General features: G+C 40.9%; 1 protein-coding gene across 7 annotated transcripts in view; it reads left to right on the top strand.

Annotated features, from left to right (window-relative positions):
* RAPGEF4 (Rap guanine nucleotide exchange factor 4) overlaps positions 1–26,550 on the top strand; it is a 283,558-nt gene that overhangs the window by 236,369 nt on the left and 20,639 nt on the right. For 6 of the 7 annotated variants that reach the window (XR_006736982.1, XM_045560164.1, XM_045560166.1 and 3 more), the window contains 8 exons: positions 12,418–12,568; positions 14,307–14,395; positions 15,142–15,172; positions 15,367–15,445; positions 16,606–16,752; positions 18,391–18,488; positions 23,521–23,646; positions 24,069–24,247. Coding sequence is in view for 6 of the 7 variants with exons in the window: in XM_045560164.1 (XP_045416120.1) it covers positions 12,418–12,568; positions 14,307–14,395; positions 15,142–15,172; positions 15,367–15,445; positions 16,606–16,752; positions 18,391–18,488; positions 23,521–23,646; positions 24,069–24,247 (900 nt within the window). In the remaining variant the exon portion in view is untranslated. Of the gene's footprint in view, positions 1–12,417; positions 12,569–14,306; positions 14,396–15,141; positions 15,173–15,366; positions 15,446–16,605; positions 16,753–18,390; positions 18,489–23,520; positions 23,647–24,068; positions 24,248–26,550 lie in introns of those variants that run through there. The other variant, XM_045560169.1, reaches the window with a different exon arrangement.

The following is a 26,550-nucleotide window of genomic DNA, read 5'->3' as shown; positions in this document are numbered from 1 at the left end:
ATACCACCTAGTGCCCTCAGTCCACCCTCTTCACATCTGGCCTTGTTATAACTTAGATTCTCTTCATTGTTTTGTTTCAGATCAACTCTCTGTGTGTCAGGCACCACGCAAAGAGCATTGACCGCTATGATTTTACTTTATCCTTGCAGGGTTCTATTGGGTGGTATTAGCTTTATTTTATAAATGAGGACCTGAGGCTCCCACACACATGCGGTGGCATGCCCCCGGCACGTGGCTGAGTCACCCAGGTCTTAGGATTCCAAGCCTGGGGTTTGTCATTTTTCTCTTCACAACTTCTTTCAGAGCTTATTTAAGTTCTTAATGATTCTATAACCTTTAAAGTTTAAGAACGTTTCTTGACAATATATTGCACAATGCATGTTTATCTATGCTTCAGGTGGCTAAAACCAAAGTAGGCCTAATTTGTTGAAACCAAATAAAGTGCTTTGTAGGACTTCTATCTATCCTAAAAATTCTCCGTGATTTTCTGAATGCATTCCTTTAAAATGTGCTTTTTCAGTTTTAAGAGTTTTCCCAATGTGCCAAGGCACTCAGGGGGACCTGTTTTGCATATTCACTTGGAGAACTCAGGGATGTCACAACAGGCCAGTCAAGGGTTCTACTTGCAGGTCAGTTGTGTGGGGAGAACCAAGAAGGGGACTTTGGGCCTATGGGCTAGTCCAGCACTGTCCCAGGAAACTTTGTGCAGTGATGAAAATGTTTTATATCTATGCTAGCCCAATAGCCACTAGGCTTGATATTAGCTACTGTAAGGAATTGGATTTTTAATTATATTGAGTTTTCATTAATTTAAATTTAAATAGCCACATGTGGTAGTGGCTACCACATTAGACAGCACAAGTCTAGTCCTTAGATATTGGAAATAGGAGCCCAAGACAAGACATGCTATTCTGTAATGCCAAGGGATGGGGTCCCAGGAGGCCAGGAGCTCATCCTGCTGCACTTAAGCTAAAGGAAAGGGTTCTATCCCTGAAGGGTCATGTATGGTGAGTGCTTCTTTATTACGTCAATGACCCAATGTTTAGTGTTCCTTTTCCCTCAGGGAGATGTTATATAGGCTCCTTAGAAAAGCTATGTTTCCCTGGTCATAAGTAACATGAACCAACTGTGACTGACATAAGAAATAAAGGAGTTCATCAGAAGGATATGGGGTAACTCAGAGAAATGAAGGGATCCTTGAAAAGTCCAGGCCTTGGGAAAGGGCCTCCAGGGCAGGAACTAAAGACAGCAGTTGGGGTAAATCTGCTCCAAACACGCTGGGTCCTCGCTTCATTCCCACATCCTTGGGAACTAGGTTCTGCTTGGCCTCCACTGGGTCACTGCTGACATCCTGGTGAAGCGAAGGCAAAGTACTTCACTGGACAGTTTCACAGAGACCGTCTGCAAAGCAAAACAGAGACAGTGGCGAAACTGATGCTGAGCAGGCAGACGCAGCAAACGTACACAAACTGGTTAGCAGCACACCCACAAGCAGCAGGAACATATAATGTCAGGTGAACAAGTGGGTGACCCCCATGTTTTTAACACAGGGTACAGGGATAATAAAATCCTTCACCACGTTTCATTAGTCAGTTGCTTTGGCTGAGTATTTTTAAAGTACTTAACATCTGTGGCTTTTTATAGCAGCCCTATCAAGAAGTCAGTATTTTCACTGTTCTTTTTCCAAATCAATAAACTAGGATAATGAAAAATTATGATTTACTCAGAGAAAGGTAATTACTAGTACAGAACAGATTTGAGCCCTGAGTCACTGACACCTATTTCTGTTCTTAGTCCACAAAGTATGTCTCTTCCAGTTTTGCTTTTAGCAGGGAGAAAGATGGTAGAACTCAGTTTAACATTAATATATCAGGCCTTTTATGTGCTAATGAGAGAGACTCTCTATTCATTAGATACACTTTGGACATGATTTGACCTGATGAATACAAGTGCTTTATAATGAGTTTTAAAGTCATATTTGTTCAATTTCTATACTTTTCATCTCCAGCTTCTTTAATATTTTTAAAATCTGCATTTAAAATTCAGTTCAATTTTCCTTTAGTCTTAAAAAGAAAATTAAAAGCACATACATATATAACCCTATCATCTCTCAGGTATAACTATTGCTATTATTTTGGTATGTAACCTTCTAGTCTTTTTTCTATACATATAGATATACTTTTAAATACAAGAATGGGATCATAGTGTAAATAATTTTGTGTGCTATTTCATGAAACAATATTTGTTAATATCTTTCTATGCCATTAAATATTTTACTATACCATTTTTCTAAATATAGATAGTGTTGTCATCCTTAAAAATAAAACATTCTCCTTATAAAAAATTTCAATAACTACAATAAGAGAGCAGAGCAAAATTCATCTGGTATCTCACCACTGTTAATAATTTTATGAAAAACATTTCAGAAGATATATATAAAAAAGTACATAAGCCTTTATATAAATTAAATCATATTACATGTGCTTTTTAGCAATATGCTCTTTTTTACTTTATTGTATGTTGTGAATATCTTTTCAAACTAATATATATAAATAAAACTCTTTTTTTAAATATATATAAATAAAAATCTTTTTTTTTTATTGAGTACTGACAGTGTGTCACAGAATGACACAGGGGTGAGGGCTGGAGGAGGAACCCAAAGAAAGGTACATTATCATTTTTAATGACCACATAATATTATATGGTATATTTGTTTAGCCTCTTCCTATTGGATATTTAGATTATTTTCACATTTTTTTTTGCAATAACAAATACAATAAGATGAATCAACATTCTTCCAACTAAATTTTTAATCTTTGTCCATGTATATGATAATTTACTCATTTTAAATTTCTAAAAGTAGGCAAAGAATATGTAATATTTTCATACTTTTCATGTTTATTCCCAAATTGCTCTCCAAATGTCTTAACTCTGTGCTTTATGATTAAACTCTGTCATACTCTTTTTTGTCTAAATAGAGGCTGGCCTTCAATTCATTAAGTGATCACAATTAAGTTGATACTATTTTGAATTTTAATAGCTGTCTCCTTGATTCAGAGTATTTTCACATCATTTACTTTACCTTTCCAACACTCATTCCCTAAATGTGAGGCAAAAAGGTCTGGTATATTTTTAATTTCATTTGACATATAAGAGAAATCAAAGCATGGGGAGGCCGAATAACTAACCAAGAATCTGCACGTACTAAAGATGTTTAGAGAAAATCCATGTACCACTAATGTAGTTATGGTTGAGTCCCCAGCATTCATGCCATCTTGGTTGTCACTCTAGCCACCTGTATTAATTGGCTGTCCTTGCCAATGACTGGTTCTCAAATGGCAGGCCCAAGCTAGACTGGACCAGTGGAATTCAAAGAGAAGCTTCTTGGGCTTCTGGACAAAAACCTTTTCAACATTTAAGAGAAAGAGCAGGATACCTGTAGCCCCAGTTACCAGCAGCAGCTATTCTACAACCGTGAGGGGAATGAACCCTAGAATAAAGCTGAAGTGAGTGGACAGTCAGAAAACCATGTGTCTGTGATGACATCATTGGCCTTTGGACCAGTTCTGAAGCTTACTCTGCCAATAGATTTTCTCTTGTGTCAATGAATATGGGTCTTTGTTGTTTAGGACAGATTCTTGCTGCAGCTAAAAGAATCTTAAGTGATAAATGGCTTATATTTAAACTTACAGAAATTTAAATACAGCAATAATTTTGGTCAAATATTTTCTATTAGCATACTAATTTTCTTTTGCTTAGTATTCAACACAAATTTTATGCTTGGGCATGGAAATAATTAAGTTAGTTTCCTGAGTTAAAAAGAAAAAATATAATATATATTTGCTACAAAGTTTTAGTGAAAACTGCCTTTTCTATATTTCATTCCTATACAGAAACAAACACAACAGCTTCCCTTCCTGAAAAGGCAAAGTCTCTGTCATTTAGATCTCTGTGAAATTGACCTGGAGATGTTCTCTTTATAAGGTGACTTCGGTTTTCTAAGTTGGACATTTATCAAAATTTGCATTTCTTTTTGATGAAAGATTTACATAACAACATCAGGTTTATATTCTTTAGATGAAGCCTAGTGTTTAGGAACATTCTTTAGATTCCTAAGAAAAACTTAAATTTTGTTTAAACCAAATTTGGCCATTGTAGTCCCCATTTGATTCTGAAAAGTATTTGATCCATATGTCACCATTAGAACAATTTGCTTCTGCAGATATGCAATTTGAGAGTTTATTTCCAATGAGGAAGACTTGGTTTGATGACAATATGAACATGATGTGCTCCTTGGAAGAAAAAGACTGTCTTATCAGATATGCTATAAAATATTTTCTATGTATTTTCTCAGCCTCATATCAACACTATGAGATGTGTACTCTTTTAATCTTGTTTTTTACAACAAGGAAAGAGGTTGAGCAGCTAAATAATTTGCCCCAAGTTACACAGCTAGTAAAATGTTAGGCAAGATTTGAACCTAGGCAGCATGTTGGGTTAGGTCACGTCCTGACTACTCTACTGTGAGTACAAGCCCCTGGTTTGAGACTTAAAAAGAGAATATCGAAGAATTAATGACTTCTGCAAACACAGAAAATTCTGAAAATCAGTGGGAAAAAATATTCTGAGCAAAAAAAAAAGGGAAATATCTAAAGAAATTGAAAGCACAGAAGGCGCTTCTGTGAGCTAAAAGTTAATAGGTGCACACAAACAAAGGAGCAGCCTGTGTTGGTAGGAATAGCATCACAGAATTAATCCCAGAAATGCCAAGTCTTATGAAACATCCTAAAACTATCCACTGAAAATATTTTAAATGATTTCCAGAGGAGGATCAGTAATAATATTGATAACTAAGATTTATTGAGTACTTAATATGTTTCAAATGCAGCTATATATGTTTTACCTGTATTATCTCATTCATACTTAACAGCAATCCTATGAAGTTTACTGATGAAGAAACAAGGCTCTAAATGGTGAATTAATTTACCAAGGGGATATATATAAGCGGGGAAGCCGGGATATGAACCTAGGTAGTCTAATGTCAGAACCTGTATTCTCATGAACATACTGCATCAAGGAAGGAACAGACTCAGTGGCCAGGATATTGGGCTGCTCCAAAAGGCAAGAAGCCCCAGATTATAGTAGGAAAAGCAGAAGCTCTGAAGTCAGAAGACCTGTGTTTAAGAGCTGTGTCTTGGCCAGGTATGGTGGCCCAAGCCTGTAATCCCAGTGCTTTGGGAGGCCACAGCAGGAGGATCACTTGAGGCCAGGAATTTGAGAGCAGCTGGGCAACATAGCAAGCCCCCATCTTTACACAAATAAAAATTTAAAACTTAGCCAGGCATGGTGGCATGCACCCATAAGCCCCAGCTACTTGGGAGGATTGTTTGAGCCCAGGAGTTGGAGGTTGTAGTGAGCTATGATCGTGCCACTGCATGACGGAACAAGACCCTGTCACTAAAAAAAAAAGAAAGAACAAAAAAACCCCTGCATCTTACAAGCTATGTTAGTTGGCAATTATCCTTAACTTCTCTGAGCATCTTCTATGTTATAGGGGTAATTACACTTGCCCCATCCCCTTTACCAGGTTTTTGTGAAGATCAAATGAGGTTACGTGTGTGAAAGTACATTATAAACCTTAGAGCCCCATATAGATGTTGCTATTATTATTGTACCATCATGAGAGGAACACGGCATATCGTAAAGACTGTACGAAAGCTTGGTCTCGTCAGTGTGCAGATGACCCCCAAAGTTTGTTTTCAGCTGCAAGCAGAGATCTTGTATGCAAAGTAGAGTTTTAAAAACAACAACATTGAAGAGTATCAGTTTGAATGTTGTTAAGTGTTTTATAAATAGCTGCATAATTAGCATGTACTTACTGCAAAAAGTATACATAATATTTTATTCCCTGTTGTAGGCTGTAAATGAATCTGCTGCCTCTACATCCTAGGAGGTTTTCACTTACTTTCCCCATGATAATTTTAATACATGGAACCATTATTAGCCGAATTAAGAATAAGTAAATGAGCAGTAAAAAAAAAAAATACAGAAAAATTACAGGTGCCTGTGGTGAGTAAGATAATAACTAGGTAAAAATATATGAAATAATTACAGTGTTTGAACGGCAGAGCCGGCATGAGGAAAATGACTCAATGGAATATTAAGCCTGCTGTTGGCAGGATAGAAAGACTGTAGCCTACACTGTGGCCGTTACCTCTTCTGATGTTCAGCCCTAATATCTCACTGAAAACAGATCCAATCTGTCCTCAGATGCCAAAGGGGGTGGTTCAATTCAATGAAGATTTAATCACTTGGAAAGTTTGTCACGCTATAAATACCCAACAACTGAAAGATTTTGCCTAAAAGATGTACCAGATGTTTTGGAATTTGTGTAGACTTAGTGTACCTAGTGACATTGAATTCTTTATGAATTTATTTAGAATGTATCTTTGATCTATATTTGACATCTTGACAAAACGAGATTTCAGGTAATTTAGATAAAGGGTCTTAAAGAGTTGTGACTTTTTTTTTTTTTTTTTTGAGACAGAGTCTCGCTGTGTTGCCCGGCTAGAGTGAGTGCCATGGCATCAGCCTAGCTCACAGCAACCTCAAACTCCTGGGCTCAAGCAATCCTGCTGCCTCAGCCTCCCAAGTAGCAGGGACTACAGGCATGCACCACCATGCCCGGCTAATTTTTTCTATATATTTTTAGTTGTCCGGTTAATTTCATTCTATTTTTTAGTAGAGACGGGGTCTTGCTCTTGCTCAGGCTGGTCTTGAACTCCTGACCTTGAGTGATCCTCCCGCCTCAGCCTCCCAGAGTGCTAGGATTACAGGCGTGAGCCACCACGCCCAGCCAAGTTGTGACTTTTTTGAAGATTTTTTTTTAGAAAAGTGCATTATATATAGCATTCTAAACAATGTGATTGTTTAAGGTGACAAGTCAATTAACAAACTTCGAAGTGTTTTGTGTTCCTGCATGCCCAGTCCTTAGCTAGAAAATGTAGAAATGCACAGTGAGTTTAAGACATGGTTCCTGCTCTTAAGGATTCTGATTTAAGGCTCCCCAGTGGTGAGAAATCTTTATTACATGTTAAGTATCTCTAATCTGAAAATCCAGAATCCAAAATGCTCCAAAATTTGAAACTTCTTGAAATCCAACATGACACTCAAAGGAAGTGCTCACTTGAGCATTTCACATTCTGGATTTTCAGATTAGGCACACTGAACTAATAAATATAATGCAAATATTTCAAAGTCTAGAAAAAACTGAAATGTAAAACATTTCTGGTCCCAAACATTTCGGATAAGAGATATTCAACCTCAAGAGTGTCAACCTTGAGAGAAGCTTCAAGTTAGAATTTGGACGGTCAGTAGATTTAACATGTCTGGTTAGTAGTAGCCACTGCTTTCCTAGCTGACAGATGTGAGTCGAGAGAGCTGGTTGAAGCTATGGCAGAGGGGATCTCATTCAGATATTAGCAACTCTGTGCCTCCCTGGTGGTCAGATTATCAAGGTTGTAACAGTTAACTCTTGATTTTTTGCATTTGCTTTGTCTGTTTTGAGGATTTGAGGGGATCAATTTCTACATTCTCAGATGGATTTCCCTGTTTCCCAACAGACTTCTAAATCACCTGACTCTGCTACATAATATATGTTAGAATAAAGAAATTAATATTAGTATCAGAAAGAACACAACACCATAGAAAGGCATAAAGAGTGCTGGGGAGGGAAATAAGAGAACTGAGTTCTTGTCCCAAGAATTCCATTGATACATTTGGAAAAATTAACTTAACCTCATTCTGCTTCAGTTTGCTTACCTCTAAGATGATGCAATTGAAGGACATGCAATCAAAGGCTCTTTAAACTCACAGATTCTGATTCTGTGACTCATCTGAAATCAACTCAGTGTGTCAGTAATGAGTTTGGCCACTTAAATTATTATGGTCTTTTCTTAATTGTGTTTAAAATACTGATTCAGCAAATAATCTGGATTCTCTTACAGACTTTTAAGAAACTAGAACTTATGAGATACCAGAACCATGTGGTCTTTCTGTGTCTCTTTCCCTCAGGAGTTCAGGCAGCCATATTGCATCTTACCTGAACCCAGCTGTCGTGATATCATGACATGGCCTTACTCAATAAAAGTATTTCCTGATCATTTGACAAAATCATTGGATTATTATGTATTTTATTTTCTATCTGCTCTTAACATATCATATGTGCATGGTAGTCATTGATACTCCTTTCTAAATTGTTATTCGTCATGTAGAGGAGCTAGATTTTATTTCACATAGGGCTTTCTCCATCAAATGGTTAATGCATTATTCCAATTTTAATCAGAGAATGTTTCTCCAACCTTCCTGATGTGTTTCAATTTATGAACATGCTGTATATGAAATGTTACTCTTTTTAGGTTGTACTTTTGACATCATATTCAGACAAGGGAACTGGTGGGATATTCTTTATTCTTTGGCTGCTACTTGAACGGAATATAGTTTTCACCCTTCCTAAAAGCCTGGGGAAATTGTTATGGGACTAAATAGAAACCCCAGCACTTCACCTAGAACCCTTTCAGGTGTAATAACTTACTTATAAAGTCTTCTCTGTGTTGCTTAAGAATCTGATTCAACAGCCAGTTCAGGAACAGAACATTATGTTGCCTATGAAAAGGCAGAATCCTTGTGCGCATGCCCGGATCCAGCTATAAAAGTAATATTACCCCCGCCCCCAGTTTAGTAAATAAATATCTATCTATGAGGGGAAAGGCAAGGATTTGTGAAATAAATCGGTGCCTTCTTTTGTTTTTCTAGGGGCAAAAATTCTTAATTTCGACAAGAAAAGGGAGAAAGCCCCTCTTTGTCTCTCTGAATTTGGTCAGTTCTAACTCCCAAGAGGCTGCGGGGTTATTCGTTAAGGACAGGAGCCCAGCCCTGGTTCAGCTGCGTGACACCCTGAGTCAGCTGGAGGAAACTTGGAACTTCAGAAGAAACAAAAGGGGGGAATCTTTTTCCCTTTAGGATTTTTGCTCTCCAGATGAAATTATTCTTAATAATGTCATGAATCTAAGCACTAATGTCTATTCACTATAGCCACTGGTTAGGACAGTGGGGGTGGCAGTAGAGAAAAAGCCTTGCCACTTACTCACTGAACACCCGTGGGCAGATCTCTTCTCTCGGAACCTGTTTCTTTACTTGTAACTATTTCTCCTTCAGATTTGTAGACAGCATTGTATAATCACATAAGCATAATGAGCATATTTTATAAATTGGAATGCTCTATAGATATTTGAAGTGTGATCACATTAATCTTTCCAACCATGTAGTCTATCTTTTATTGTGGACAAAACACAGATTTCCCCAGCAGGAGAAAGGAGAAGAAAAATCTTTGTCCTGACCCGTAGAGACAATGCAGATTTAATTACCCTATCCTATGGCCCTATAGATTAACTGCAGGTGTGCTGCTGATATCACTGTGTCCAACACACAAGAGTTTGCATTGCTTCCTTGAGTCCAAGTCAAGATAACCTGGAAAGTTAGAATTATATCCACTTGATACCAATTTGATATTTCAAACTATTGCAGCCTCATACAAGTAGGAAAGAATCTCTCTCCCTTTCTCTCTCTTTTTCTCTTTCCCTCTTACACACACAAATACCTCCTTTTCAGCATATTTTCCAATCTAATATTTTAGGTGAATAGGAACTGTGTCTATTCTATCACCAGCACTTAGCATGGTGCCTTACTCAAAGGAGTCTCTTAATAAATAATTGGTGAATCAATGTGAATGGTTTCTTTGCCTAAGTACTTGTAAAGCACTTTGATGTATTTTATTTGAAAAGTATATTAATTCATTTGAAAATACACTGACCTCTTAAAAACCACATTAGCATATTAATTGTCCTGTCTTCGGATTATTTTCTTAAATTTAGGCTAAGAGCTCACCACTCTCTCTACCAGCTCAATAAAAGCTTTCATTTCCTCTCTATGCTATTATCATCTTTGAGTGACTCACAATATACTCATGCATGTATAATGTAATATTTTTAAGGTCCTAGTTTATACAGTAACTTTGGGCACAGTGTGACTTTTTTTAAATTGATAGAACATGATAAAAAATTAAATTTGCTCATTTTTCATAGTACAGGGTCATTGAAAAGATTGTCTTTTACTTAGATCTAGAAAAGGGGAGAGAGGGGAGGAGCCTAGACTGAAGTGTCAGGGTGAGGAACATGACATGAGCACAGTGGCATCAGGGTATTCGGGTCAGCTGGTGTAGGGTGTGAGCTCAGCCTAGCAGGGGCTTTAAAACATATTCAATTTGGACTTCGGAATTTTCATTGCCTCTAATATTATGGAGGTTGGCTTTCCCCAGCCCACACTCGAACCCCCATCTGAGCCATTCTTACTTTCTCCAGTTGGCTCCTATGCCAGGGACATGAAAAAGATAGTACTTGCCAAAGCCTGATCTATTCCAAAGTTTCTACACAAGCACAACTTACCATAAAATCAAGCAAAAGAGAGCATCATGGAAAAGCAGCATTGTACTTTCATTATGTTAGTGGTACCTGGTTCTCTCTAGGTCCACTTTGCATTAGTGTTATTAAATGTGATGGCTGAAAGAGAATTTGGAAATTATTTCATCTCACCTCATTTCACAGGTGAGTAAATTGAGTTCTATAGCAGCTAAGTGATTTGCCCAAAATCGTATAGCTAGATGTTGGCAGCAAAAGAACTTGAACCCAGGGCAAACCAGTACATATTTTTCAATCAGTCAAGAATTACTTTTTGGGGACCCACAATGTGCTTGAGAGTACTCCTACATGCCATAAAAAATGGTCATAAAATGTAGTTCCCAGCATTGTAATTCTTTGGAAAGAAAAACTGAGTTATGAATGCATACAAGCAAGAGACCAAAGGGTTAATCAGAAAAGAAATAATTTTCACATAAAGTGATCTTTCTTCCTTTTTTTTATTGTAAGCTCAGAGAGAATTGTAGCAATACAGGTTGAGCAATTTTCTTTTTTATGAATCTTGTGCTCCATTTATGAAAGCCATTTTGCAACCCATTTATATGCAGTAAACCTTTGCTTTAAGGTTCTGTCATTTACCTTGATCATGATTATTTATAGTACTTTTAGAAAAGGCCCTTTACTGGTTTAGTTCTCAAGTATAGCACTGCCACCAAGGCAGTTTCCACAGTGTCTTTTAAGGCAGGGTAGGAAACTAAGACATGGCCAGTCTTGTAGCTAGCTGTGAGGCACGGGGATGTTGTGTAATAAGAAAACTGGTTGGAATCAGGAGTCTTAGATTCAAAACCAACTCTCTGTGTAATCCTGGCCATTTCCGCTCCTTTAGGGCCAGTTTGTTCACTTGTAGAAATGGAACACTTTCATCACAAGGCTACAAAGTAGAGTTTAACTGAGTTATTTAATACTTTGTGCAAGTTACATTGTAAGTTATAAAGAGTAAGTTGTCTTAGGATATAATTATCTGTCATATGAACTGTAAGTCACTGAGAAGGGAATGGTGTGTCTAATCTAAAGTATTTCTCGATCACCTACTATGTTCTCCCTCCTGTAATCCATGCAAGAATATCAGCTGAGAGCAGGGATGTTTACTCTTGGCGTAGAGGAGGCACTCAATTAAGTATTTATTGTATTAATGAGAAAATAAAATTTCTAGATGAACACCACTATGCTAGGCATGGTTAGAATACAAGACAAATAATCATCATCCCAAGCCTGAAGGGGCTTATAATGAAAGTGGTTAGCCATAAATGCACAAAGAGCCAATGAGGTAAGCTGTGGTTCTAGGCAAGAGGAAAAGGTGTGGTGTAAAAAGTGTGTCTGCAGCCCTCATCAGGGGATCGATACAGCAGGAACCTCTCCTCCTGTGCACTGGGTGAGTTTGTCTACCTCCAGCCTCACTTGCCCACGCACACACTCTGTACCAGCCATGCCCTGGCAGGACTAGATGCCCACTCGGAAGGGCTCAACTGAAATGCATACAGTGAGGAGGATTATAGAGGTGTGGGCGGAATTATGGGAACCAGCAAGAGGTGGCAAGACCCCCAGAGATAAGCAACAGCAGGAAACATTACCACCCAGAGAGGCAAAGGGCAAGGGAGAGGCGGCAGGGAATCAGAGCCGGAGCCAGGCACAAGAGTCTTTGTCAACACTACCTCCAAGTGGAGCCTGTGAAAGTCTAATTCCTTGGTCAAAGTCAGCAGGAGTTAACAAGTGTTTGTGTGCATTTGGTAGAGACACTGTGGGGGTTTTCTGGAGGGCTAAGGGAGGAATTCCATTAATCTAAAAGGCTGGCTTTCTGAAACTGGGATCTATCACTCTCTGCCTTTGTGAGGAGCGCGTGAAATGAGTGTGACGTGGCTAACTGTCTTCCTTGACTCCTTGGCACTTACCACGCACAGCCTTCACAAGGTACCGAACAGGAGAAAATGGATTATGCCCTCAACAATAAGAGGCGAGTCATCCGCCTGGTTCTACAGTGGGCTACCATGTACGGAGACCTCCTACAAGAGGACGATGTGGCTATGGCCTTCCTGGAGGTATTGGGCAGGGTGGGGTGGGGGGGTCATCCCTTCCAAGAATATACCTTTTTCCTACAATACAGGGACCTACCCATAGGCATAGTGGCTTTCCTAGAGAGACTGTAATTGCAAATTCTGGACTTTGTTAACATGTCCATTCATCAGAAAGGTACTATAGAAAAAATAAAGCAAAACATCATTCATTATCCTGCCATTTTAATTCAATAGCTGGTAGCACTTTAATGTATTTTCATGTAGCCTCTTTTTCTTTGTATGTTTTCTGTAGTTGTAATCACATAGTCCCCATCATTTTACAGGGTACTTTTTTCACTTAACTTTATATAAGGCTTTTTCCATGTCAGTACACTCTTTATAATAAAAGTTTCTAATGACCATTGAGTAGCTATGCCACAGATACATTTATATGTTCCCATATTGTTGAATAAATTTACATCATTTTCAGTTTTCACCTTCCTAGAATAACAGCGCAGTGAACATTTTTGTGCAAGTAGGTCTGTCCTGGATTACGTTCCTAAAAGTGGGATTCCTAGATCAAGTGTTAGGTATTTTTGAGCAGAGTGGGGCAAATAATTGTGTTGAAGAATTATTACAACAGGAAGTGCTAGACTGTGAAGTTAGTTTGTAAACACTGCTTTAACCTGAACTTCCCTGTTCCTTCCCATAGCTCTAGCCCCATGTTATCGCACTGATCCTGGCATTTAACCCTTAATTACTCACTGTGTCCTCCAGAACTTAGATGAGGAAGGCAAAAGGCAATGTCACTTCTATTTCCAACTTTTTAAGTCTGGAGGTTCTAAAATGAATTATAAGCAACATTGATGCTCTCTCCTTTTTAATTGTATCATTTCACAGGGTGGGGGGGAGGAAAGATGGATCATGAGACTCTCTCAAGGCTATAGAATGAAGGATTTTGAAAATGTGCGAAATAGTAGTGTCTTGGGGTCACGCGTTGACTCATGGCCTCTACTCAGGGATACAAGACCATTTTGCAAATGAACCAAAGTGGTGGTTAAGCTGGCACTGCCATAGTTCTTACCTTCTGCTGTGGAGGCAACTGCTCCCAACCAAAGCCGGGCACACCTGCTGCTGCCGGGGGTCAGGACAACTCCCAGGAAGTCAGCAAAGGGTCCTGAGTTGGTAGCACAAACTCAGCATGAATTCAGAACAGGGCTGAAGACCGTGCCTTCATTTTACCACCACCAATTAACGAGAATGAGTGGTACATATTAAATAACCAACAAAGACTGAAATCATGTTAAAATGAAAATTAAAGTTTCCCTGAAAAAAAAATTGAGGTTAAAAAAAGTGCTCTTAAACTGTAGACTATAAAATGACCCATTCCAAAACATTGCATTACCTTGCCTTTCGTATAAATATCGCATAAACAATTCATTTGCAATTTCTTTTATCAAGAAATTGAATTTTTATTGTGATAAAATATATCTAACATAGAATTTGCCCTTTTAACTATTTTTAAGTGTACAATTCAGTGGCATTCATTTCATTTCCAATGTTGTACAGCCATTACCATGATCTACTTCAAAAACTTTTTCTCATATACAATTTTGAATTCAGACGTATTGTAACATTTTCTTTTTTCCCCTCTAGTCCATGAAACCATGGTCTGGAGATGCTGGGAAAGCAGATGACATAGGGACATGTCTCTATTGCTCTTTACAGAAGCGTGTGCCTTTTGCAGTTCTTGTTAAAAGCCTGTGACCTTTGCCAATTACAGGAGTTTTATGTGTCTGTATCAGATGATGCCCGGATGATTGCTGCCCTCAAGGAGCAACTGCCCGAGTTAGAGAAGATTGTCAAGCAAATGTAAGGAAGGGCTTAGCTCTGGGGGTGTGCTTTCATCAAGCAAGTCCTGCCTCACAATCAAAACCTCTTCCAAAAATCCTGTGCCCGTGTGAAAGGTTAAAGCTGGCCTTTCCTTAGTCACGCAGTGTTCTGATTTGACCAGACGGCGCCCAGGGCACAGGTGGTGCAGTAAGACCAGAGGAACAGAAGGACTGAGATTCTGTTCAGCTGCATTCCATGCTGGAGGGCTGCCAAGAAAAAGCCTGGGAAGGAAAAGATCATGTGGGGAGTCCTGCTCAATAAACTTGGGTCCCTGAGGTTCAAAGCCGTGAATCCGGCAATAAAATGGTCAATGGTGTTTAAAGAAAGTTTGAGGGCAATTGCTTGTATGGCAAATTCACTTTCGGCTGCCAAAGCTGTTGATGGTAAATGGTTGTGTTCTCTCAGTGAAAACAGGTTTCACATGCTGTTACTGTAGATTAAATACAGTACTAGGAGTGAGTACGCTACCAGACAGACTTTGAAAGCTAAAAATCCTGGCTTTGAACATCAGTTCTGCCAGAGAGCTGCCTATGACAAGAGCTGATGTCTTTGCTGTCTCCCCCTTGTTTTGGTCTCTTAGTATTAAAATGAGGGGGCTCATTTTGCCTCTGGAAGGGATTCTGTGATTTCATTTTCTAATGTAAATTAAAGTTATATACAAATAAAGCAATTTAAAGTAATAGCAGCAATGGTATTAAATAATGTGCTTTCTCTCCTTCTCGTAGCTCAGAAGATGCAAAGGCTCCACAAAAGAAGGTAGGTGTCATGGAGAATTACAATTCTCCAGAATATTATATTGCCATGTATATATAAAACTGATTTCTTTTTTGTAAACACAAAATATATCGTCTTCATTTCTTGACTCTCCCTGCTTCTCAGATGTGTTTGCCCTGAGCTGCTGGCGTGTGTCAGTCTCCCTAACAGCACTTGTGTGCTTATTGTTTTTACAGCACAAAGTTCTTTTGCAACAGTTCAACACTGGCGACGAGAGAACCCAGAAGCGCCAGCCAATCCGCGGCTCAGATGAGGGTAAAAATTCTCTTCCAAACCCATGGGTGTGTAGATTATTTAGAATCAGAATAAAATCTTCTGCCCTGGGAATCATCACCTGGGACCCACAGAATGGCTTTCCTTGGAGGTGCCCTGTTGCACCCCAAATGGTTTGCCTGGAGGTGCCCTGTTGCCATCCCATATTATTTACGTTCTTATTTCTGCCTGGAGCATTCTGCTTCTCCCTGATTAACACCTTTCCTTGAAGGAAATGAAGATTATCACAGGATCTGGTTGTCGAGGCTGCCCAGCCCTGGGAAGAGCTGGGGAGAAGGGATCTGGCACCTTGTGGATGCCTAGGAGATGGTGGAACACCAGGGGGCCCCTGCCCAGGGACAGTGCCCTGGCCCTGACCACAGCCCTGCTAGCAGCCACCAGGGAGGTGAAAATGCTGGCTGTTAGTGTTTGGTTGTTTAAGATTTCTCTGAAGAATCATAACCAAAAATAGTCACAATAAAGAAAATTTTGATTTTGAGCCCCAAATGAATCTTATCATTTAGGCCTGCCTCTAAACCCAAGAATTATGGTAGCTGGAATGGCTTCCAGGATTTTTGTGTTCAGAGGTGAGCGTGTGGGTGCTGCGTACAGGTCTGCTGAGCTCGGTCTGCTGAGCTAAAGCCGCTGAGCTAAATCCCCTCCGAGCTCTGCGGCCCCAAGCACACAAACCAGGGAAGCAAATGAGCAGGGATGTCAGCATGTGGTGGAAGCACTCCCGTTTGCAGAGGTGTGATGTTGACTCCCCACAGCCACACAGGGTTGCAGTTATCTAGTAATCAGCCCACAACACAGCGCTTCCCCTGTTGTAAAAAAGAAAGGCTCAGAGAGAAGGGCAGACCCGGAACATTTGGCCCAAAGATACTTTCCATTTTCTCCCAAGACCTATTTGTGGGTTTTTCTTCAATATCTGTCATTGTTTTTAAACTGGGGTTGGCAGCCATATGTGTACCCATTCTTAGAGCAACGCTGAGGGTAAGCAGTTTTAGAAGGCGGCAGACTAGGGGTAGACGAGCATGAATAAATACAATAGTAAGGATGGTAAGATGATGCAAATTTGGGGGATGTCTAATATTTGGTATAATGTGTGATATTTGTAAGAACTCCCGAGACTAACTTACCACCCTGTCCCTGCCTTTGCGTAGTTCTGTTTAAGGTCTACTGCATAGACCACACCTACACAACCATCCGGGTGCCCGTGTCCGCCTCGGTGAAGGAGGTCATTAGCGCAGTTGCCGACAAGCTGGGCTCCGGGGAAGGCCTGATCATAGTCAAGATGAGTTCCGGAGGAGGTAACAGCCCTGATCCTAATTAGTATTTTGGGTTTCAGCAAAATGGGACATCCTATCTGATCAGAAACCACACAAGGAGTTAGCGTGGCCATTTCAGGCCAACCCAGAAGTTTGAACTGGTGCTTATGTGGGCTCCCACAAATAACAGGAATGGTGTGATTAAAGGTGCGCTGGGCGTCCAATAGCCCCTATCTCGTAGGCACCCACCCTAAAGCCGAAAGAGGTGAGGTGGTTTACCTGAGGCAGCTGGAATTGAGGACTCTGATGTAGATATCCGCCTAGAGTTCTTTCAGTATAAATCCTAATCCAAAAAGCTTAAGGCCTTGGAGCCCTGAGCAACATGGACCCCAGGAGGGAACCTGGCTCGACAAGCTCAACGCAGGTCTCTCCAAGTCTGGTGTTGGAGACTAGTTCCTTTCAGCTGACGGTGGCTCCTCTGCTTACCGAGAAAAGAGGGCAGGAGCCCAGCTCGTGAAACGAAATGAGGATTGTTTACCCCCACGGGATTATAACTCCTTTCAGTGTCCCTAACTACATTATGCTTTCCTGAAATGTCGTTCTTTTATTCATCACACATTTACTGGCCACTTAGTGTGGCTGTGACAAGAGGAGATGAGTTAGACACAGCCCGGGTCCCCAAGTCTCTCCCCAGCGAGGGAGGAGGGAGGCAGTAGGTAAACAGTTATGACCCATTTTAAAATGCATGTTGGAGTCCCAAGATCTCCTTTCTGTTCCTGTCCCAGTTGCACAGGGCCCTGCGTACCTGCCCTCGCTGACCCGCTCTGCATGTTCCAGGTCTCACCCGCACTTCCCTTACGTCTTTACCCAACATCATTGTCTCAGTGGGGCCTCCTCCTTCCTTTCCTTGATTCCTGTCTAAAATGTTAACCTCTCTCCCTTATACAGGCTTCCTCACCCCCTCCCCTGCTGCATTCTTCCTCCTCATCTCCTCTCACTCTCTAATACATTGATCTTGTTCTTTGTCTGCATCTCCCACTATGGTATAAGCTCTTTTTGGACTGGGAGTTTTCTTTCTTTTTTTCCTTTTTTTTTTTTTATATGATTCCCTTCTGTCTCCCCAGTGCCTGGAGCAATGTCTAGCATGCAGTAAATACCAAATAAATATTTATTGAATGAACTAACTTTTTAAATGTAGGAGAAGGCTTAATCTAGTTAGTAGTGTTGCCTTCCAAATTAGGGAATAAGTGAAAAAATAATAATAAATATTGCATCTAATAGCATGTGGGATCTCAGAACCCTCATAAGTTTTTAAAAAGTGATCATTCCATCTCCAAAGTACTGGTTGTAATTACCATCTAGAAACATAACTTGTTATGTTAATAGCAAGTGTGGTTTTTGTATATACAGTAATTATGGCTGCAGCACAGAACTGGGTGAATTGACCCTCTGGTATTTCCATTCCTGTTATGTGGCCATTTCTGATGGCATCCTGAGTGTCGTGGGGCTGCTGAGTGCTGTGTCTTTTTTATTCAGTGGGTCCCTTCAGTACTATATTTTATGCAGTCGCTCTGCGTGTTCCGGTAATTCAGCAAGCTGGCAATTTGTTGGTGTGATTAGGGCAGTGCAGCAAATCTCAGATGTATTTAATAGGCAATCTCATGCTTTTTATGTCCACAGAAAAGGTGGTGCTCAAACCTAATGATGTTTCGGTATTTACGACGCTCACCATTAACGGACGCCTGTTTGCTTGTCCACGAGAGCAGTTCGATGCACTGGTAGGTGTGGATGGCCTCCTCTGAGCAGCGTCTGCAATCAGGGAAACTTGTCTGGAGCTTAATTTTGCAGTCACATTGAACCTAGTGGATAAAATTTCTTGAATGCTACTTAGCTTTTTCTTTTTCTGCAGCCTATTAGGTAAGCCTCAGGTGTTCATTTGAGATGCTCTGAGCTTTAGATTTTTGTTTGTGGAAATTGGCCAAATAGCACCACTATGGGGCATAATTCAGCTTTCTTTGTTGTAATTTGCTTCATTGGTATGTCCCCAACTTAAATATTAATACTAAAAATCTGAATACTTACACCAGGATAGAAATCATCTTTTTTTTTTTTTTTTTTTTTTAAGCAAGACAACACTATTTAGCAGATTCCTTTGCGTTATAGCAAAGTCACCTTCTGGTCTCAGAGGAATACTGTTCCCTGAAAGTGCTCTCTCTACCTTGTGTAGGAAATGTGAGAGGCCAGAACCCTTCCCCAAGTCTCCAAAACACTTGTTTGCAGCCACTCGGAGCTTTCTGTGAATAAAGGACTAATCAGCCCACGCTAATAACTGAGTAGCCTGCTCTCTTTTGTGCAGGTGGTAGCGTTCGTTTCTATTTATCCTACAAACATTAGGCACGAAGGCGAGTAGCTATTAAACTGTCTTAGAAAGCCCATGGGGCCAGTTCTGAGGGCAGAGAAACTAGTTTTTTCCACCTTTGGATACACAGGACTTCTCTTCTAAGAAAAGTGCAACACAAGAGCTAGAGGTAAACTGCATGGAATTTTGGGGAAAGAGTTGAACTACATAAGTGATGCATGAATAGGTTTCAAGCTTAATCAAATCAACTCTTACAGGTAAATCAAGATTCTCCTCCTTGTACTTTTTAGAGCTTGTTTTAGCCTCATCATAATCCTGATTTTCTCTTTTGGAGAGAGCCATTTTGTGCACTCTAGTGAAGTTAAGTGGATTTGTACAATAACTCGAATTCTCTTGGAGAGAAACTTAGCAAATGTGGCATTAGTTCCCTTGCTAATCCTTCATCCACTGCAGGTCATAAGCACCCTGGCCTTTCTCAACCGCTGGTGCCATAAGATCTGAATCTGCTTGCAGTCCTTTTCATATATTACTAATATTTTAGTCATCCACACTCATTGCTTTCTAAATAGATATTTCCAACATTGAGGGGATGAAAAAAAAAGTTGTCATAAATGAGTCGTGCTGCCCTCTCCTGGAAAGGAGAGCCACCAGAAGCCAGTGTAGCTGTAGCCCTGTGGAAGGTGCTATGTGATGTGTTTGTCACACACACGCTCTGGTCTCCCTCGCCAGCTGCTGCTTGGCCGCAGTGCAAACGACATGGGGTGTAGACAGGGGGTGTGGACCGTCTTCAGCTCCCTGTGGGGCAGATACTAACTTTTTAAGCCTCTGTTTATTTGCACACAATCCTGCAGCCTTCCAAGTTCTTAGCCCTCGTTTATATTCCATTTTAAGGCCTCTGTAGTTGAAAGACATTTACTCTGCAACCAGTACCCAGGCCGTGAACTGCCTGCCTGTCGTGCTCTGCCGTGCCCTGTGGGCGAGTGCTGAACCTCACCTGCCTCACATAACTGTAGCCATGGAGCTTTTTCTCTGGCTTTCTAAAGATTTCCTTTGAGGACAGTCCTTCTAGGAAGAGTCGTCCAGAGGATGACTGTGCAGTGCAGGATGTTGGCCAAACCCTTTGATCTACCAACACATGCTTGTGAAGTGTCTGCTTTGTGCTTGGTGCTGTGCTCGCTCCTGTGTGACACGAGACCAAATGGCCCAGAGCCTTTGTCCTTACAGCTGTGGTCGAGTGAGCGAGATGAGACTGACACAAGCAGTCTGGAAGAGAACAAGTTTTAGGGTCACATCATGTTGTCTAGAATTGGTCGAGTGCCAGCAATTTCGCCCCGGGGCTGGCTAAAGGCTTAGATTCTGAGGCTTTACTCTCTTGGCATTTTGTTTAAGTACAGATGTTAATACAGAGAAAATTACAATAAAATGCCTTTGTGCTGTAGTGTGGTTCTAGTTTTATCCATTCATTGGTTTCTTCGACTTTTGTTTAGTACCTGCTACATCGTTCCAGGCATTGTGGATGGTTCTGGCTCTGGGATGGTCTTGAAGATGAATCCATCATGGTCCTTGTACCTCAAGGAGCTCGCAGTGTAGTGAGGGACACCAGCATGTAATCAGTGAGAATCCAGTGTGGCCAGTGCCATTGCGGAGCCAGGCACAGAGGACGTGGGAGCGGGAGGAAAGAAGGACACTAGAGCACAGCGTACTTTAGCCATCTCTTGTCTCTGACCATGAGCACGTCCTTTTTATGTCTTAGTTTTCTCAACTGGAAAATGAGAAGATGACAGTGCTATTCGCCCAATCACCACTCTCCAGCCTTAGCAAAGACATCATCTCTCAAAAAGAATGGGGAGAAAATCCAGGGGAGTTTTGTGTCTATGTGTAGGCAGTTTGCAGATCTGTCTATGCAATGCAGGCACTTCGTAAGCTCTGCTGTGCCCCATCTGTAGGAAATTTCCACGGGGATATCTGCGAGAAAATGGTCGAAGGAGATGCTTCCTAAGGGGCCCGGGGTCAGCAGTAAACTCCCCTCTTCAGATGAAGGAGCACCTTTTGCTGCTTGGATGCCGCATCAGGGGGCCCCTGGAGGAAGGATGCAGCCTGCCCTTGCCAAGAGGGAGGGAGGCTGGGTGAGCCCTGCCCACGCAAATAAAAATGGAGATCCAACAGAACTTCCTGTCATTCTTTCAAAAGTGACGCAGGAAGGATAGACCAACATCCATGGCTAAAAGAACTTTGCGTATTTCTTAATGTTGGAATCTTCCCTGTAGTGGGTAGGTTAATTTAACTCCTTTATGAAAAGTTATAAGGCCTTGAGGAAAAGAGATAAGAGTGAGGTAGCCCGAGTCTCTCCACGCGTGAGGAATAGCATGGGAGGGGCAGTGCCACAGAGGAGCAGAGGGGCTGAGGGCCTGCAGCAGCTGCAAGAGGGAGGGGACAGTGTGGACATCCACTGTGACCCTGAGACGTGGTCCTAAGACCTAGAATTTAAAAGCCTCCCCAACTTGTCTACCTAGGACCCACCCTTATTGAAACCATCTCCTCATTTGCTTCCAGAAGCTACTTGCCCATCAGCTTCAGGTCATTTCCTAAGTTTTAAAACTGTGGAATCATTTTTCCCCCCTGTTTTCTGTCCCCTGCGTAGAATAAACCAGGAACAATAGTATTTAGCTCTTACATCCAGGTGTCGTATTGACCACACTTTCCTGTACGTGGCGTTGATACAGCACTTCTAAAAAAGTGAACTAATTTGGAGAGGGGGAGCTTCTCTGGGCCAGGCACTGAGTTACGTGCCTCCCTGAAGTCATCCCCAGCCAGTGGTCTCACCAAGCCAATGGATAGGTGTTATGACCCCAGTTGACCAGAGCTGGAAACAGACATTCAAGAGATCAGGGAGTCAGTCCACATCTCCAGGTTAAAGTGGGGTTTCTACTCAGAGTTTTTGCTCTCTAAAGCTGGCACCAACCTGGTCTATCATCTGGCCTATTATAAAACCCAAAGTCCTAATCCAGTACACAAAGACTTGCTAAAAACTGTTCCAGCCATCCATTTGGCCACCCTGTGCTTTCTGCTCCTGCCAAGCAGGTCTCGTGGCAGCCTCCCCACCTTCAAACCTCCCTCGGCATCCTCCAACCCCAGCACAGCGTCCCGGGTGCGTAGGGGAGACCTCGCTGTTCTGCCCAGCCGGGCTTGCCTGCGGCATCTTTTAAAGCCCAACTTCTTTCTCCAAGATCCTCTTCAGCCACGCATTCTTTCCTAATACCCAGTAACTTGCAAAGAGCCCGTTCATGTTCCCCTCCTGTTCATCTCTGTACCTCAGAGTGACATGTGTTGATGTTTCTGTCCCTATATGAGCAAATGAGGGCCACCAGCCATCTGTGTCCACGTGGAGTGCTGTCCTCGAGAGTCAGGGCTGCCTCGCTTACTCTGTAGTGTTTCCCAGGCAGGGACCACCTACATCTTGGACATATAATTTCTCTAATGTCCAGAATGCAGTGGGCATTTATAGAATATGGTGGTTATTGTGATGATGATGAAGGTGAAGATGGAACTTGTATAATATTAGTACCCCTGGCATGAATACTGAATATCCAGATATGGTTAACATCATATTGGGGAAATAGTCTTTTCACTTTTGTGACTTTTATATCTTTGTAATATATATTGCCTATTTTATATATAGATGTTAATATATTATACATATATTGCCTATGTGTGCATATCATTTATCTTACTAAGTAAAAACACTTTAGATAATTTCTCATAAAATAAAAATGGGTCAAATAAGTCAGATGGAAACTTTTGATGAGGGGTCTTCCAGAAAGCAGCACACTTTGATCTTCTAATGTCTGGCCCAAACAGCATGACCGTGTGAGTATCGTTCTCAGCTCAACGCTGCCAGAGAGCAGAGAAGTGGGACATCACACGGAAGCGCAGGTCCCAGAGTTCTCAGCACCGAGTGCCCCTAGGCAGTGTGTTATATGAGAGGGAGAGGCAGCAGTGTCACCATAGTCACCGGCAGTAGGAAGTAGCACTGTGGATGAACGTCCCAAACTGCCATCCCAGTACCCACTTTGGAACAGTGTCAATGAGAAATAGGAGGGAAAAAGTCTCCTAGAACTTCTTCCCTTTTTACTGAAAAAAAAGAAGAGTTTCCAGGCCTGAGTGGAGAGAACCGCCGCAAGGCAGGCTTCACTGAATCCTGTTTGCCACGGTCCACGTTTCTCAGTCAGTGGAATTGATTATAATGATGATGATGGCTATAAAGATGACAGGGAAGTGAGTAGCATTCAGAGCAAAGGCATCTTTCCTCTCTGAGTAAAATCAAAGTTTCAGGATATTCTTGAAAGCATCTATCTCTGGAACCCTTTCCCCTCAGAAGCTCCCCAAAGCATTCAGCCCTGAGTACTTGTCTGTGTGTGATTCTGATATATTTTTTGCATTATTATTCATAGACTCCCTTGCCAGAACAGGAAGGCCCAACTGTTGGAACAGTGGGAACTTTTGAACTGATGAGCTCCAAAGATTTAGCATACCAGATGACAATTTATGATTGGGAACTCTTCAACTGTGTGCATGAGGTAAGGTGCCCAGCTGGGTGCATGAGCAGATACCATAGCAATTCAGGATGAAAACGGCTGGTGTTGCTCAACTGTAAGTGTTAATCAGGGCTGCAGTATGGAAACCACATGAATAAAATTTTTCTGCACATTGAGTTTATAAATAAAGCCTGTTTTAAAGCCTTTGAGTATTAAAGAAAAATCTTTATGATTTGCAGTATGCCATGTCTTCCTGAGCATATTAAACCAATAACACCTAGTTTATATTTTTATATTTCACAAGCCTCATGGAAGCCCTTCAAACACGCAGTTGCATCCCAGGCAGTGACTGAATTCACATTTGCTGACAGATAAAACACTATCTTGACAAATAAGAGAAACCGAACTGGTGTTTTGAGTTAAAAACAAACAAATAAGTGATACTGTTTTCCTTTCTTTTCTAGCTGGAGCTAATCTATCACACATTTGGAAGGCATAATTTTAAAAAGACCACAGCAAACTTGGATTTGTTCCTGAGGAGATTTAATGAAATTCAGTTTTGGGTTGTCACTGAGATTTGCCTTTGTTCCCAGCTCAGCAAGCGTGTTCAGCTATTAAAAAAATTTATTAAGATAGCAGCCCAGTAAGTATCTTTAGCTCGGGAAGTGAAAAACACTTTGAAGCTGTGTTTTCATTTTGTTTTCTTAGACTACACCTTTAAAAAGAAAAGCAGGATATAGGAACCACTTATGCATAAGGACCGACCACAAGGGCTCAAGAATAACTGAACTCTTGTAAAAGACGAATTTCTTCTAGCTTTTGTGATATTTGATGTCGAGATATAAATTAACTTCTGACAGCGCTGATACTGGAGTCAAAATTGTGACCTTTTCTTTTTTTCTCTGAGCTACTCAGACTTGTTTGCCTCCTGCAATTTAAAGATTCCTTCAGTAAACAAAGTTCTGCTGTGGAAAGTTCTGTTTAAAAGGCTGTTCAAGTCCATGTCCAGCATGACACATTCTCACCAGTAGAGGGCAGTGGAACATGCCTGTACAGCAGCACATCCAGCTCAGCCCGAATAAAATCAGTAAAATGCATAAAGGCGAGCTAACCTGGTAGATGAAAATCATCTCCATAAACATCAGAAAAAGAAAGGATCTTATAAATATTCTATTTAAGAGCACTTCATGGGAAACAATTTCTTTACTGCAGGGGCCAGTTAGGTTTCTCCCTGACATGAATTTAATCTTCTCTTGCTATTTAGATATGCCTGACAACCTCCTGTTTACTTCCATGTTTTTGGTATCACCACAGTGCTAAAAATAAAATGCTAAATGTGGCCCGTGGCTGTGAGACTTCTTTCCTTTCTAAACGCAGGGAGCTCTAGCAGAGGAAGGTTGAGAGCACAAGTGACCCCAGCTAGGCAATTTTCTTGAGCCAAACAGTTTAGATCCCCCATGAATTTTGATTTCCCTGGCTAAACAAAGATGTAAAGGCTCCTTGACATTTTATAGATGCCAGTTTGCCAAATGCCTTGAGTGATTTTGCCCAAAATTTGAGGGTTCAGCAGTATACCAAATCCCTTGGATTCAAAAGCTGCTATCTCTTAATATGCAAAAGCTGGCTATTAAAGAAAGATTTGGTAAAATGTTGCTTATGGATTTCTGGTTCAGAGGGTAGCCACTTTCCCTAGTAGCCTGAACAGCCTCATTGCAAGGGACAAATGCCTTCACGTATTTGGATGAGTTGATTATGGAAACCATGACGATGTATGCTTTCCTGTGTTAAGGAGCACATTTCTCTCTCTCTTCACCTTAGCCTGGCAGTGCCAAATGCAAGAAGGAGAAGAGAGAGGCAATCTGCCTTCTGTGTAAAGTCAGAAAACATTTTGCAGCCTAATCCTGTTATTTTACAGAGGCAACATAGGACAACCTTTAAAAAAAAAAAACATGAATTTTTTTTTTTAATGTTTTTGCCTTTCTCATCCCTCTTCCTTCTGCTTATGTGAAGGATTAGGTGGACTTGGCCCTCGGGATAAACTGGTTTGTTATTTAACCATTATAAAGCCCTATACTGAGCTTGCTGTCTTACAGTGGAGCTGTTTACACAGCCCGGCTGGAGAAGATTGTAGACTTTCATAAATCTGAGATCTACAGGAACGAGATCCAAACCTAGTGGCAGTTGCATCTGTTTTACTTGATATTTTTAGAGAACTTCAGCATATTCTGTTTAAACTCTTTGCCCTGCCCAGAATTTTGTGAAGTTTAGGAGGAAGGAGGGCAGATGTTATATCCCTTTGTTTCCATACGAGGAGACTGAGGCACGGGGACATTTCATGACTTACTTAGGGTGATAAAGTTAGTTGGCCACAGAGCAATGACCAGAAAGGCAGGTCTACAGTCCTGCATTTATTCTTTCAAGATCACATAAACAAGACAAAGGCAAACACATGTACATGATCATACTCACTGCCTTCAGCCCTAGGTGTCTCCCAAATAACTTCCAGCTCCTGACCTGAGACCACTGTCCCAGTACACTGCAGGCCTCTCTTGCTTTCTCACCCGTGGGACCATACAGACTATAGCTTCTCTGAAATATCTTTTCCCATTTTTACACAGACGTTTACGAATTACTCATTGCTGTCTTTGCAAACAGAACATGGGTAGCAAATGCAACAACTTAATTAGCCTTTTTCAAAAATGTTAATCCAAAAAGGATTTAATTATGATGTAGTCAACTTAGATAACCATGTTGATTTGGTGAAGGGTTTATACTTATTGCAGAATGAGTTCTTTCCCTTTTCAAGGACCTGGTATGAAGAAGTTGGTGGGTTCCCTTTTTTTTTTTTTAATTAAACCTATACCCAGATTAAACATCACCATTCCAATAAAAATTCCTGATCTTGTTCCACATGTCTCATCCCCAAATAATATATTCATGAAAGCT

This window comes from Lemur catta, chromosome 8 (genome assembly GCF_020740605.2).
Source record: "Lemur catta isolate mLemCat1 chromosome 8, mLemCat1.pri, whole genome shotgun sequence".
In the NCBI taxonomy this organism is placed as follows: Eukaryota; Metazoa; Chordata; class Mammalia; order Primates; family Lemuridae; genus Lemur; species Lemur catta.
This window is presented reverse-complemented; position numbering and strand designations above follow the sequence as displayed.